General features: G+C 35.0%; 1 protein-coding gene across 1 annotated transcript in view; it reads left to right on the forward strand.

The window, feature by feature from the left end:
* G2E3 (G2/M-phase specific E3 ubiquitin protein ligase) overlaps positions 1-14,895 on the forward strand; it is a gene marked incomplete at its 3' end in the record, with an annotated part of 35,414 nt that overhangs the window by 10,015 nt on the left and 10,504 nt on the right. Inside the window, exons 5-11 of the mRNA XM_080708172.1 lie at positions 1,442-1,607; positions 6,565-6,671; positions 7,755-7,871; positions 10,502-10,626; positions 10,730-10,859; positions 13,155-13,462; positions 14,657-14,838. Of these exons, the coding sequence (XP_080564298.1) occupies positions 1,442-1,607; positions 6,565-6,671; positions 7,755-7,871; positions 10,502-10,626; positions 10,730-10,859; positions 13,155-13,462; positions 14,657-14,838 (1,135 nt within the window). The remainder of the gene's footprint in view (positions 1-1,441; positions 1,608-6,564; positions 6,672-7,754; positions 7,872-10,501; positions 10,627-10,729; positions 10,860-13,154; positions 13,463-14,656; positions 14,839-14,895) is intronic.

Below are 14,895 nucleotides of genomic sequence, written 5' to 3' on the forward strand. Positions count from 1 at the left end.
CCAGCCGTGCTGGCTTAAGAGACCCTGTTTCCAAATAAAAAAGTATAGAATAGGTGTCTGGAAGTGTAGCCTGGAGGTAGAAGGGCTTCCAGGAACCCCAGTACCACCAAAAAAAAAAAAAGAAAAAATAATACTTTTTAAAGTTCTGCTAAGTTTAAACATACATATTTTGTATATGTGTATGTAAATGTGTATAAATGAGAAACATTTTTAAAAAATCTCCCTTCCAGTGGAGTTATTTCTATCTACTTGAGAATTATAATCTCTAGTATGAGCCTGATAGTTAAATGTCACCTTCTACTCCTGCTCTGGGATATAATATTGAACTTTTAGTTTATTCAGTCAGTGAAAATTTTCATCTTACATAATTCTAGATTTTAATGTTACTATTTATATTAGAAGTCAAGTTTTCTTTCAGGGGGCCACATGTATTATGGCTAAGTAAATAGAGGCATATAAATTTGTTATATGCCTTGGAATAACCCTGAAAATATTTCCTTCTTGAGTACAATTTTTTAAATCAAGATTTAATGAGTTTTGACATTTGGTGTCATGAGAGTTCTATTTCCTTACATCTTTATATTCTGACTTATATAATCTATTATCATGTAAGAAAACTAGAGTTTAGAAAATATAAATAGATGGGGAATATATATATATAGTGGGGGGGGTACTGGGGGTGAAACCCAGAGGCTTTCTACCTCCGAGCTATACACCCAGACCTATTTTATATTTTATTTGGAAACAGGGTCTCTTAAGCCAGCTGAGGCTGGCTTCGAACCTGCGCGATCCTCCTGTCTCAGCCTCCCAAGCGCTGGGATTACAAGTGTGCACTACCACGCCAGGCTTTTTTTATTTGTATAATTTATTCATCAAGTGATTAAAATATTATAAGAGTAAGTTCCTGCCTTCTGTGTGTGTGTGTTTGTTTTGCGGTACTGGGTATGGAACCCAGTGGCATTGTACATCTGAGCTACACCTCCAGCCCTATTTTTTATTCCATTTATTTTTTGAAACAGGGTCTCACTGAGTTGCAAAGGGCCTCACTAAGTAGCTGAGGTTGTCTGTGAACTGTGTCTTCTGGTCTCTGCCTCCTAAATGCTGGGATTACAAGTGTGCACCACCACAATGCCCGGCTGCCTTCTCTAGTTTTATACAATAGTATATATATTTGTTGTTAAATACAAAAGTACATATACTCCATTGCTAATAACAGTTCTTGGAATATAGTATAACAGTATAATTAATTGAATTCTGTATGAGGTCAGTCTCACCACCAAAATGTAGATTGTGAGGCTAATGTGAAGTGTCATGGTTATAGTCTGGTGTGGTTAATCATGAGGCAGATACAAAGGAATTTTCTGTTAAATGTATGAATTACAGTACTAGTTTATTCCTCCTTTAAAATTCATTAGCTATTCTTAAATAATTATCATTTTAGGTCATTTTGTTGGGACCACCGTCCTGTCCAAATAATTACATCTAATAATTATAGAGATTCCTTACCATGCACCATTTGTTTGGAATGCGTTGAACCTATTCCTACTTATAGCATATTACGAAGTCCTTGTTGTAAGAATGCTTGGTTTCATAGAGACTGTTTACAGGTAAGATATGTTTTGTAAGCTTTCTCTGAATGATGAAATTTTTGCTGTTTGTTGATTTGAATTTTAAGTTAGAATTGACATGTATCTTAGCTCTTATTACTTGTTACATTTTAAAGCATTCAATTTGTAGAATATTTACATATAAAATGTATTCATGTGTATAATTAGCATTTAATAAATACTTTAGATGTAACCTTTTAATGTATATTTATACCTTGAAAATTTCACTTTTTTTACCTAAGGAATTTATATTTCACAAAGAATAAAACATAAATTTGAATTCTTAAGCTCTACTTAATATTTAAGTTAGAAAACCAGAAAATGAAAATAAACTTGATAGTAAGAAATGTTGAGGCCATTTAAAAAAGTTTTTCTTTACTATGATAAACAGTTTATCATATTTTCTTGAAGAGGGCTGATTATTGTTAACTGGTTCTTTGAAAGTCACTTTGTCAAACACAGTGACTAATTTTGAAGTAAATAATATAAAACACAACATTGGGGACAGGGATCTAACTTAATTAATAGAGTACATAGTATGGCTCAGGCCCATAGGGTGGGGTTGGGTCCCCAGCTTTGCAAACACATGCGTGTACACTCCATAAACATACTTTTCCATTTATTTGATTTATCTTGATTTCTTTCTTCTCTCTCTCTCTTTCTTTCTTTCTTTCTTTTTTCTTTCTTTTTTTTTTTTTTTTTTGTGGTACTGGGGTTCCTGGAAGCCCTTCTACCTCCAGGCTACACTCCCAGACCTATTTTATACTTTTTTATTTGGAAACAGGATCTCTTAAGCCAGCACGCGCGCTGGCTTCGAACCTGCGCCATCCTCCTGTATCCGCCTCTCAAGTGTGGGGATTACAAGCATGCGCCACCACGCCCAGCTTTGAATTTTTTTAAAGATTCCAACCATTAATATCAAATATGTAATATACATATTTGAAAGTGCTACCTATTATCAGCCCTAAAATAAATGCCAAATACTGAAGGATTTACTTAAGTTTAATGTCCGAACATATTGTGTGTATGTAGGTGTATGTTGTACTGGGGATTAAACCTAAGCCTTGTGCATGCATGCTAGGCAAAGGAAAGCACTCTGTCACTGAGCTACATCCCACCTCACCCCCTTTTTCTTTTATTGAGTCCTGGAGATTGAATTTAGGTGTGTTCTACCCCTGAGCTACATCCTTTTATCTTTCTTCATGTATGTATATATCTATGTATCTTTGGATGGTACTGGGGATTGAACTCAGGGTTATTCTAACTTCGAGCTATACCCCCAGCCCTCTTTAATTTTGGTATTTGAAACATGTTCTTGCTAGGAAGCTTTGAGTCTCAATAAGTTGCAGAAGCTAGTCTTGAACCTACAATCCTTTTGTCTCAGCCTCTCAAGTACTGGGATTACAGGCAGGTGCCACCTGCCCAGCACCCAGCCCTACTTTATTTTGAAACAAGGTCTTGCTAAATTGCTGAGGGCCTCATCAAGGTGCTGAGGCTGGTCTCAAACCTGAATTCCTGTCTCAGTCTCCCGAGGACTGGAATTATGGAAGCCACCATGCTTGGCTCCCTAGGCCTTTTTTTAAAGTTACTTCATTTTGAGACAGGGTCTTGCTAAGTTTCTCAGGCTAGCCTCAAACTTAAGATCCTTTTGCCTCAGTCTCCCATGTAGCTAGGAGCATAGATATGTATCACCATAGCCAGTTAGGTTTAATACTATTTTTTAGACTTAAATTTTATTATTGTTTATCAAAATTAAGTGTTACTGCTGAGTATGACTTGCCAACAAATTTTTTTTTAAGTTTAGGCAATGTCAATTCTCTTATATTTAAATAAAATCTTTAATAACCATAGTCAAACTAGTAAATCTTAATTTCTTAATTTCTTTCTTTCCTCCTTTTTGGTATGATCCTTGAACTTTGTTTATTCAGGTAAAAGTTGCTGGAGGTGGTGGCATTAGTAATCCCAGTACTTGGGAATCTGAGACAGGAGAATACCAAATTCAAGGCCAACCTAAGTACCTAAAAGGACCTATTTCAGAATAAAAAGTAAAAAGAGCTGGGGGTAGAGCTCAGAAATAGAATGCCCCAGGATTCAATTTCTAGTACCAAAATAAAACAGATCATAAACTCTACATTAGATTGGAGACTATTTTGTTGGGGAAATTTTGGGGATTCTTTAAATCCTTGCAAAGAAATAATGTATAAAAAATATCCCAAAGACTGCCATTAACAAACAACATCAAAACCTATTTAGAAAGAATTCTGCATTATATGAGAATCTTTAAAACATAATTTTCCAGCCGGGCGTGGTGGTTCACGCTTGTAATCCCCGCGCTTGGGAGGCTGAGACAGGAGGATCGCGCAGGTTTGAAGCCAGCCTCGGCTGGCTTAAGAGACCCTGTTTCCAAATAAAATATAAAATAGGTCTGGGAATATAGCCTGGAGGTAGAAGGCCCCTGGATTCCATCCCCAGTACCACCAAAAAAGTAAATAAAACATGCTTTCCCTTAATTTAGGGTTTGTATTTAAATCAATGTAATTGTAACCAAATGTGTTATTTTGTTAATCTTATAACAGTATATTACTTTTCAGGACAAATAAAATTTGCCTCATTTATGTGTTAATAATGAGTCAAAGAGGTTCTCAAACTTGACCTAGTATTGGTAGCATTGTGAACAGTGAAAATATAGAGTTTTTGTTCTGTCATTGACAAAATAGAACTGTTACAGTTAACTAACAAAAACTTAAGAATTTTTTTACCCCAGTACTGGGGATGGAACCCAGGGGCATTCTACCTCTGAGCTACACCCCCATTCCTATTTATTTATTTATTTATTTGGTGGTACTGGGGTTTCTGGAAGCCCTTACACCTCTGGGCTACACTCCTAGACCTATTTTATATTTTTATTTGGAAACAGGGTCTCTTAAACCAGTAAGGCTGGCTTCAAACCTGTGCGATCCTCCTGTCTCTGCCTCCCAAGTGCAGGGATTACAAGCCTGCGCCACCACACCCTGCTTATTCTTTATTTTTAAACAGGGTCTCACTGAGTTGCAAAGGCCTCACTAAGTAGCTGGGGCTGTCTGTGAACCACAGGATCCTCCTTTCTCAGCCTCCCAAATGCTGGGATTAAAAGTATGTGCCACCACACCCAGCTAATTTAGGGACATTTATGCAATTTAATTTAGAATCACCAGTGTTACAGGAGCACCTTGTGATAACACTGTCAACAAGCAATTGTTACTTAATTAGCATACTAAGACAACTAGTTCTAGAATCTTTTTTTTTTTTTTTTTTTTTTTTTTTGGTGGTACTAGGGTTCCTGGAAGCCCTTCTACCTCCGGGCTACACTCCCAGACCTATTTTATACTTTTTTATTTGGAAACAGGGTCTCTTAAGCCAGCACACGCAGGTGGCTTCGAACCTGTGCAATCCTCCTGTCTCCACCTCCCAAGCGCGTGGATTACAAGTGTGCACCACCATGCCTGGCTTAGACTCATTTTCGATAAAGGATCTCTGGTGGATTTTCCACTCTACCAAAATCTTAACTGAAATATTAGTCTACCTACACTAGATAGATGTATGTGGCTAAACAAATGTCATTACTCCTAACCACTATAAGTGGTGATTTTGTGAGAAGAGATTCAAAATTAGAATCAGAAGAATTGGTAAGAACTTTACTTTCTGTATATCTAGAAAATAGTCACTATTCTTGTTTAGTTTGGATATCTACATCATTGCTCTAGTCTTACTGGTATCATCTGTGTGTCTTGTGCTGTTTTTTTCTTCTTACCAGATTCTTCCTTGTGCTATATATTTAGTATGATCTCAGTATTTTTCCTCAACTGCTCAAAGCCTTTTTAATCGTAGTTTCCCAATCACTTGTTCTCTGTCTTGCCATGGAGTCTTGATATATGCTGTAATACTTGTTCTTGGAATGTCTTATGTCCTATTTTCCTTACAAACTTATAATTCTTCCTCCAAATGCAGCTTTGGTCTCACTATAAGATCGTTGTCATTGTAAACTAGGTTTTTTTTTTCTTTTTCTCCTATGTATACACTTTTAAAAAACACTTTTAAACACTATTTTGTTTATACATGTGTATTGTCTATTCACTAAAACTCCTTGAAGTTCTTATGTTTTTAATACATAGTGTTTGCCATCTGTAAAGTAGAGGTTAATTTTTTTTTTTTCAAATAAATGTGTGCTACTAGTTTCTTATTAGGGATTGGCCACTTTTTCGAGTAGGCCAATAGTTTCCTTTTTCCTTCTCAGTATTCTCAGTGCTTCTTCTTTTTTTTTTTTTTTTTTTTTTTTTTTTGGTACTGGGGGTGGAACCCAGGGGCTTTCTACTTCTGGGCTATATTCCCAGACCTATTTTATATTTTATTTGGAAACAGGATCTCACTAAGTTGCTGAGAGCCTCACTAAGTAGCTGAGGCTGGCTTCGAACCTGCGTGATCCTCCTGTCTCAGCCTCCCAAGCACGGGGATTACAGGCGTGCGCCCCCATGCCCGGCCAGTGCTTCTTTTTGTATTTGCTGTATCATTGAGAATTGATTTTATACTTTTCCTTTTTTGGAAGAAAACTCAGAAATAAAGTTAATAGTAAAACCAGTGATGATTTATACATAACAATTAAACATCGTTTCTAGATAAAGTGATTAAAATTTTCCAGTTTTTCACAGAGTGGTAGACAGTGCAGTATTTAGGAATCAAAATGGCATTAGGCATCAAAGATTGAAAACAATATATGGATGAAGAATGTAAAGCTAAGAACCATCTAATCATGAGACTTATTATTACCATGGGGTAAAAGCTCTTCACATTTTGCAATGGGATAACTTAAGTTTACAAGTTTTGACAATCAGTGGCATAGAAAAAAAACCAAAAGCTGTTTGTTATATAATTCATAGTCTAAATAACAGACTTAAATTGTTGTTTCTATTTTCTATTACAGGTTCAAGCAATAAATGCAGGAATGTTTTTCTTTCGGTGTACAATATGCAGTAATAGTGACATCTTTCAAAAAGAGATGTTGAGAATGGGAATTCATATTCCTGAAAAGTGAGTGATATTACCCTTTTGAAAAAGTTATTTAAGTGGAGGATTTAACAATATTAGAAATAATCATTTATGTTTTACTAGGTGATCATGGATAGGTAGTCATTTCAGATGATGAAATATAAAGCCTTCTCCTCCCCAGATTGCTAGTTCTTAAAGAACAGGGATTGTGATATAAATATTTCATTCATTGGCTTTTTTTTGGGTGGGGGGATCGAACCCAGGGGCATTCGACCTCCAAGCTACAACCCCTGCCCTATTTTTTAATTTTTGAAGCTGGGTCTCACTGAGTTGCAGAGGGCCTAAGTAGCTGAGGCTGTTCACGAACCGCGATCCTTCAGTCTCAGCCTCTTGAATGCATTAATTGGCTTTTAGTCTCATGTTAATAAATGCTTCAGCTATATCCACAATTTTGATTAATTTAACCACAGCTATAGTAATCTTCAAAATGGTACATTATCTAAGAAAATCAAGGTTGTTTTAAAATGAGTAAGAAGAATTTTAATGCTTAAACATGAATCCAGAAATAATGATAGTAAACTTGAAATAAAATTAGAACACATGAGGCTCTGGATTCATTCCCCAATAACACACAGGCCAATTAGAAGTGAACTGTTGCTGTATGTGGTGGTGCATGCTTATAATCCCAGTACTTGGGAGGCTGAGATAGGAGGATCACAGGTTTGAAGCCAGCCTTGACAACATAGCGAGGCTCTCAGCAACCTGGTGAGACCATTTCCAAATAAAAAATAAAAGTAGGTCTGGAGGGATAGCCCAGAGATAGAAGGCCCCTGGCTTCCATCCCTAGTAACACACACACACACACACACACACACACACACACACACAGGAATATAAGGAAAACATAAGCTTTAGAAAATTTCTTCTTAATTTTTTACTTAGCGTTTGAAAATTTACTGTGAGATTAACTGTAGGATAAAATGACACAGTCAATTTAAATGTTGAAGAGGCAAATTTTATCTTTGTTTCTGTAGTATGTGAAAGGTTCTTATTTTTTAGTTCATTACATGTTTTTTAACATAACACTTTAGGTCAAAATATATTTTAAATTTGTTTCACTTACAGAGATGCATCTTGGGAATTAGAAGAAAATGCATATCAAGACCTTCTGCAGCACTATGAGCGTTGTGATGTTCGAAGATGTCGTTGCAAAGAAGGGCGAGAATACAATGCACCTGACAGGTATTCCTAGAATTTGAGTTTTGCTTAGTGGTTCCTTATTTAATCTTTTATTTAAAATAGCTAGTGAAGCATGCATAGTTTTGCTCTTAGGATGTCTGAACACTTAACTTGAGATGGAGTATATTTATATCTGTGTACAGAGATGGTTTGACAATTGATGCTGTTGTAACCTATTCCTCTGGTATATTTTCGTGAAGATCTATATCTTAGAAGTACCTTCTTCTGTTTGGTAGCCACTAGCCACATGTGGCTCTTGAGCCTTTGAAATACAGCTATTCCAAATTAAAAGGGTGCTTTAAAGTATAAAATACACCCGAAAGATTTAGTTCAGCAGTGCTGCCCTAACAAAACACCACAGATTTGGTGGCTTAAACAATAGAAATTTATTTCCTCACAAGTTTGGAAGCTTTTGGTGCAAGATGAAAGTGATTACAGGTTTGGGTTTCTTCAAAGGCACCTCTTCTTGGCTTGTAGACGGCTGCCTTCTCATGTTTCTCTCATGCTTCTCCCTCTGTGCTGACCATGTCCTTATATGCTTTTTATTTTTTTTTTTAAGAATGCCAATCATACTGTTTGAGGGCCTACACATATGATTTTGCAAATAAGTAATTTAAAGGAATTTTACCTGTTTCTTACACATCTTTAAATGTGGCTGCTGGAAAATTTTAAATTGCATACATGGTTTGCATTAAGTTTCTATTGAACATTATTGCTAGAGGATAATTTAGCTAGATTAATAATCTTAACAGTGTTACTTTTGAATCACTATAGAAAAGGGCTTGACATTTGAAATTGGTTACTTTCATAATGCCAGTGGAGAGCTGCTTTATTTTTCAATAATCGTTTTGTGCCTTTTAGGCACAAAATAATACATTGCACTAGGAATCAGGAATATCTTCATTTAAATTGTAGGAGAAAAGTAACAAATCCAAGCCAGGCGTGGTGGCACATACCTATAATCTTATGAGTCTGAGATGGAGGTTTGAGGCCAGCCTCAGCATCTTAGTGAGACTCTGTTTGAAAATAAGAAATTAAATAGGACTGGGGTTATAGCTCAGAAGAAGACCTTAGGTTTCAGTTTCCAGTACTAAAAAACAAACAAACAAATACAGTTTTGTTGAAGTTTATTTAGGAAATTTTAATAAATTATTATCCCTGCTGCATAATCTTCCTTAACATAATAAGCTTAGAGTACAGAGCAGAGTATTGAGAGCCTGGCTTCTCATGGAAATTGCTTTTGGATCAACTGCTACTTACTTGTGAAGAATTAGCTGACATCTGACTAAATCTGGGCAGTTTCCCCTAAAGAGCCCTTCCCAGTTCTTATTCCATACACTGGGCTACAGATTTCTTTCACTATGCTTATTATAGTATAATTAGCTTTATTTCAGTTTAATGCTATTAAACTAAAAATTTTCAAGTGGCAGAGATATTGTTGAAAATGTCAAGGATTGTGTATATCACTGATCGCCCATTCAGTATCTACAAAATTTCCTCTTTTTGGCATTTTCTTTTTGAGATCGCTATGTCACATTTTGCCTTTTCTCCTGGGATACAGATAGCCACTTGTCTGAACTCTTACTTTGTGATCTTAAATCGTATTCCGTCTCATTCCAGTGAACGGAAAGAAGAATTGGTGAAATGCATGGTTTAGTGGTTAGGAGCATGGGTCTAACACCAGGTAAACTGGGTTGGAAACTTCACTCTGCTGTTTAACCAGTATGAGCTTGATTGGTCAAGCTTTCTTATCCCTCTCTGCTTTGGTTTCCTCTTTTTATGGTGGTAACCATGGTTTATCTATCTTCTTTGATTGTGAGGATTAAATTTTTCATGTAAAGAAACAGTGGCCCTGGTGCATAATAAGCGTTCATGTTGTCATCTTCCTCCTCGTTGTCAGAAAAGGGGGTCACAAATGCATGCATACCCACTCATTCATACCCATACAGAGGAAATGATATGCCTATATCTCCAGCAGAGGTAGGGAAATGTCTAGCTACCTCTCTTGCCACCCACATTTGCACACATTCAGGAAGCTGTATCTATTTATGTATAAAGAGGATCATGTACTCATACCCAAACAAAGAGGAAGGAGCTTCGCAGCACAGCTCACCTGTACCCATAAGTAAATCTGAATATGAATCACGCATATCACATGGTATCGTGGGGAAACTTGGAGGAGGGAAGCAGATGAAAGAGATTGTGCATATGGACCTGATAGGAAGTCTGGCCCCCATTGGCTACATATAAACTGAAGTGTCTGAGCAAGCTAATTTTAGGAAATATTTCATACTTTAAAATTTACTGAATGTTGCTTCCATATCAGACGCACTGACATAGTCTCCCATGAGCAGAGTCATTGTATATGTGCATATATGTCAATATGTTGGTGCTAGTTTAGGATTTTAAATTATGTTATATTTAGATGAGGTGGTTATAGACATAATAAATGAAATTAATAATGTATTTTAGGAAAAAGTAATGCAGCATTGAAGTGTAGGTAGTATGTTTTTCCTCCTTTGGTAAAAGGGCTAGTTGTATCTTGGGGGAAAGGATAGGTCCTGTCATAGTGCTACTGGTTGGAAATAGATTGAATCAGTATCAAAACATAAGCATTTGCTTTGTGTTCACAGCAAGTGGGAAATAAAACGCTGTCAGTGCTGTGGTTCTAGTGGAACACATTTAGCCTGTTCTTCACTACGATCATGGGAACAGAATTGGGAATGTTTGGAATGTAGAAGTATTATCTACAGTTCAGGTAAGTTTGTAATTTTGAATAAAATGTTTTTATTTAAATGCATGTTATTAAACAGTTTTCACCTATATTTCTATTAAGCTAACACTGGGACTTAAATCTGTAGATTTCCAAAAAGCAAAAAAACATGCATTACCCAACACTAATAATGTGGCAATTACTGATTGTTTATTGGAAGAGTCATCAGCTAAGTTACCCAGACAGTCACCTGGAGCTCAAAGTAAAGATCTACTGAGGTATGTATTTTGAATTTGAGAAAAGTATAAAAATCTGTTCCGAGGAAACCATGACAGAAAATGCATACACATTTGGGTCAAACTGTAGGACCTAAAGTTTGATCATGAAATCAATGCAACTAGCTTTAGAAAAGAATAGAATACATTGCACATAAGAAAAGTGTATATGAAATATATATCAGTTGTTTACTGAGTCATGATGTAAAATATATTTTCATGTTGTATCATTTGACAATAATTTGAAAAACACTGCCCTGATAAATGTCCTTAAAATGTGATCTGATAGGAAATTAAAATATCAAAAATACTATGTCACTTTGTCAAAAGGAAGGAATATTATTTAACCTTGTTAAAAGGAAGAAACTTTTTTAATATTGTGCTTATTGTTTAGTATATTCATTATCAGTGTAAGAAGTCTAAATGTCAGCTCTTTTCTTTAAAAGGTTTAAGGCATAACTGTAAATAGTATTCTTTACATAAAATAGCAAAATAAAAGCATAAACATTTAAACAAGATTGGAATTGAATTTTTATATTTTATTATGTATTCAGTTATGATATTTAAGTATATGTAACTTTGCAAAAGAGTTTTTAGAGCCTTAGTTTACTCAATAGGAAGAAAGTAGAAAAGTAACATTAGTAGCTCAGCATGACAAGGTACTTTCTCATTAAAAATAGATTTAAGTTGAAAAGCTTATATATAGACCAAATAGTGTTATATGCATCTATGAGTGTGTCACTGTGATTCTTGCCATTCTGTACAATTATAATGCACCAATAGAAGGATGTTTTACAGACTTGGAAAAGAATTTTCGTGAAGACATTTGATAATTCAGTTTGAAGAAAGGTAGTATTAAGTACTTGTCAAGTAGTGAGGTATTGCTATTTTATGAAGTCATTTTTATTATTGTAACTGAACAATCTAACTTTTTACTATAATATTTTTTACATAAATAGATGGTCATTTTACTTTTCTGGGGAGCTCTATGGATTGAACCAGGTATATTCTACCTCCGAGCTACACCCTCAGCCTTTTTTATTTTGAAACAGCATTTTGCTAAGATGCTGACTGTTTTTGAACCTGTGATCCTCCTATCTCAGCCTTCCAAATACTGAGATTATTGGGATTCTTCACCTTGCCCGGGTTTATATTACTTTTAAATGATTTTAATACCTAGTTTTCCTACAGATGTTGCAACAGAGAAGCTTGACTCCTTGCTTCTGCTTTAACATACAGTTATATTTTAGAATAATATTATCAACTACTCACCAATTCAGGTGGGAGCAAGGAATAAGCTAAAACTGAGTGTTCTTCAACTTAGACTAATGAACATTGGATTCTTTGGAAAAAGAAAAACCAGTGCCTGGACCACAGTGGGACATTGTAATGTCTTGAGATAGGAAAATTTATACTTGATATAGAAAGGTGATCCATGGGCATTGAGTACATTAGTTCAAAGTGCAATCAGAGAAACCAAGGTAGAGAGTGATTGAGGTATCATTCCACCTGGATTGTTAAAGCACAGAGGTTCTAATTGTGTAGGTATGCTATGGGGCTCAGTAGTTTTCATTTTTAACAAGTTCCCAGCTGATGCAGCTGCTGGTGATCAGGGCTTTGAGAATTACTGCTCTGTATCATTTAAAGGATTGTGAACTCTATTAGCTCTACTGTTAACTATAACTTTATGATTAAAAATGCATTGTGTAATTGCTTGAAGTCATAGTTTTGTTATATACATACAGAGATTACTTTTTTTTTTTTGCGGGTCTGGGGATAGAACCCAGGGGCATTTGACCTCCAAGCTACAGCTCCTGCCCTATTTTTTATTCTTTATTTTGAAACCGGGTCTCACTGAGTTGCAGAGGGCCTCACTAAGTAGCTGAGGGTGTTCGCAAACTGTGATCCTCCGGTCTCAGCCTCCCAAATGCTGGGATTACAAGCATGCACCACCACGTCTGGTTCAGAGATTACAGTTTTTAAGAAATAAGTTGTTCTAGCCATTGGCCAAGAAATAAGACTTGGAGCTCTTAAACCTGAATCTGCTTGATTAGTTAAATTTAAGATAATCATTTATCAATATTCTTGTAAATGATTCTAATTTGGTAGAAGATTGGAGTAAGGAATCTAAGGTTGTCAAATAACTGTTTTTTGTTCCAGTAGCAGCCACTGCTATGCTTTTGAATAAGAATTGAGAATGAATTTCCATTTAAAATGTTTTCTTCCATTGTCTATGTAACTACTGTTTTACATTAAAGTACTATAGAGTACTTATTTGTTTAAATTCATGTTTTATAGGCAAGGCAGCAAGTTTAGAAGAGATATTTCAACTATTCTGATAGAGTTAGGATTCCAAATTAAAAAAAAAACTAAAAGATTATTTATCAACAAAGCCAATATATGGAATAGTGCCTTAGATGAATTCAGGAATCCAAACTTTAATCCTTCATACACGATTGAAATAACATATGTTAATGAAAATGATAAGTTTGGAAAAGAGCATCCCGGATCAAAGCAAGAATTTCTGAGACTTTTGATGCACCATCTTGAGAACTCATCATTATTTGAAGGGTCCTTGTCAAAGAACTTGTCTCTCAATTCTCAAGGTAATTATTTTATTTATTATTGTACATATTGAATATAGCATGTATATAAAAATGAAATAGCTGGCTTAGGAGACCCTGTTTCTAAATTAAGAAAAATATAAAAAATAGGTCTGGGAGTGTAGCCCAGAGGTAGAAGGGTTTCCAGGAACCCCAGTACCACCAAAAAAAAAAGAAGAAGAAAAAAGAAAAAGAAAAGAATAGTCTTTCTGGATATGAGTTTCTTCATCTGTAAAATATGACTACTAATAAGTTTATTTGTTAACAAGATTTTATTATAAGTTCAAGTATATTACTTGTTGGTGAACTGTTTTGAACAAAATAATAATAAAGTTTACATGATATCTTTTTGATGAATTGCCAAAACACTTTGAATGACAATTATTAAAAAGCTATAAGGATATGGCAAGATAAGCATATAGTGTTGGGAGTAAATCTGTGTCTTTTTGGAATACAGCTTAATGAGACATATATCAAGAACACAGGAAATAATGAAATCTTTTGACCCACTTACACCATATAGAGACTCTATCCTAAACAAGTCAAATATGTAAACAAGAATGTGTAAATAGATCTTGATTATAACATGTTTCATATAATTGAAAATCTCCCTCAACCAGGATATTCATAACAAGAAAATGGTTTGCCTTGTAGTACATCTCTTAAATTTAATGCATTTGTTAACTGCAGGTTAGAGTAATTTTGAATAATAAAAGAAAAAATGTATAATAAAAGGAATAAAGCAGAAATCAAACCTGTATGTACATATGTACATATGTGTGTTTATATACAGGCAGACAGAAAGACACCAAAGGCTATAAAATGATTATTATGGTGGGATTGTAAGTGGTTTTTGTTTGTGTGTAGGGGGTGGTTCTGGGACTAAACCAAGGGGTGTTCTACCTCTAAGATACATCCTCAGCCCTTTTTATTTTTTATTTTAAAAAGAGTATGCCTAAGTTACCATACACTGGAGGCGTTTCAAAGATTTTCTCTATTTGCAGATTTTTAGGCAACTACTTTAGATTTAGGAAAATATATTTTAGGTAAGGTCTATATACAGGATAGTAGCTTCTAATAATTTCTACTTTACATTTGTCTAACATTTAGATTTTGGATTTTTAATTATGTTCATGTAAAATAATAGCTATAATAGTAAAAGAAGTATATTCACTGCATTTTCATCTGTATTTATAGCTCTGAAAGAGAATCTTTACTATGAAGCTGGAAAAATGCTTGCCATTTGTTTGGTTCATGGTGGTCCTTCACCTGGTTTTTTTTCTAAAACCTTATTTAACTGCCTTGCTTATGGACCAGAAAATACCCAACCAATTTTAGATGATGTTTCCAACTTTGATGTGGCACAAACTATAATCAGGGTAAGAAATAATGTTTATTCAAATGTAGACTTTATTCTAGAAGTTTTTTAATATAAA

The sequence above is a fragment of the Muscardinus avellanarius genome (assembly GCF_963383645.1).
Source record: "Muscardinus avellanarius genome assembly, chromosome: 12".
NCBI classification, from domain to species: Eukaryota; Metazoa; Chordata; class Mammalia; order Rodentia; family Gliridae; genus Muscardinus; species Muscardinus avellanarius.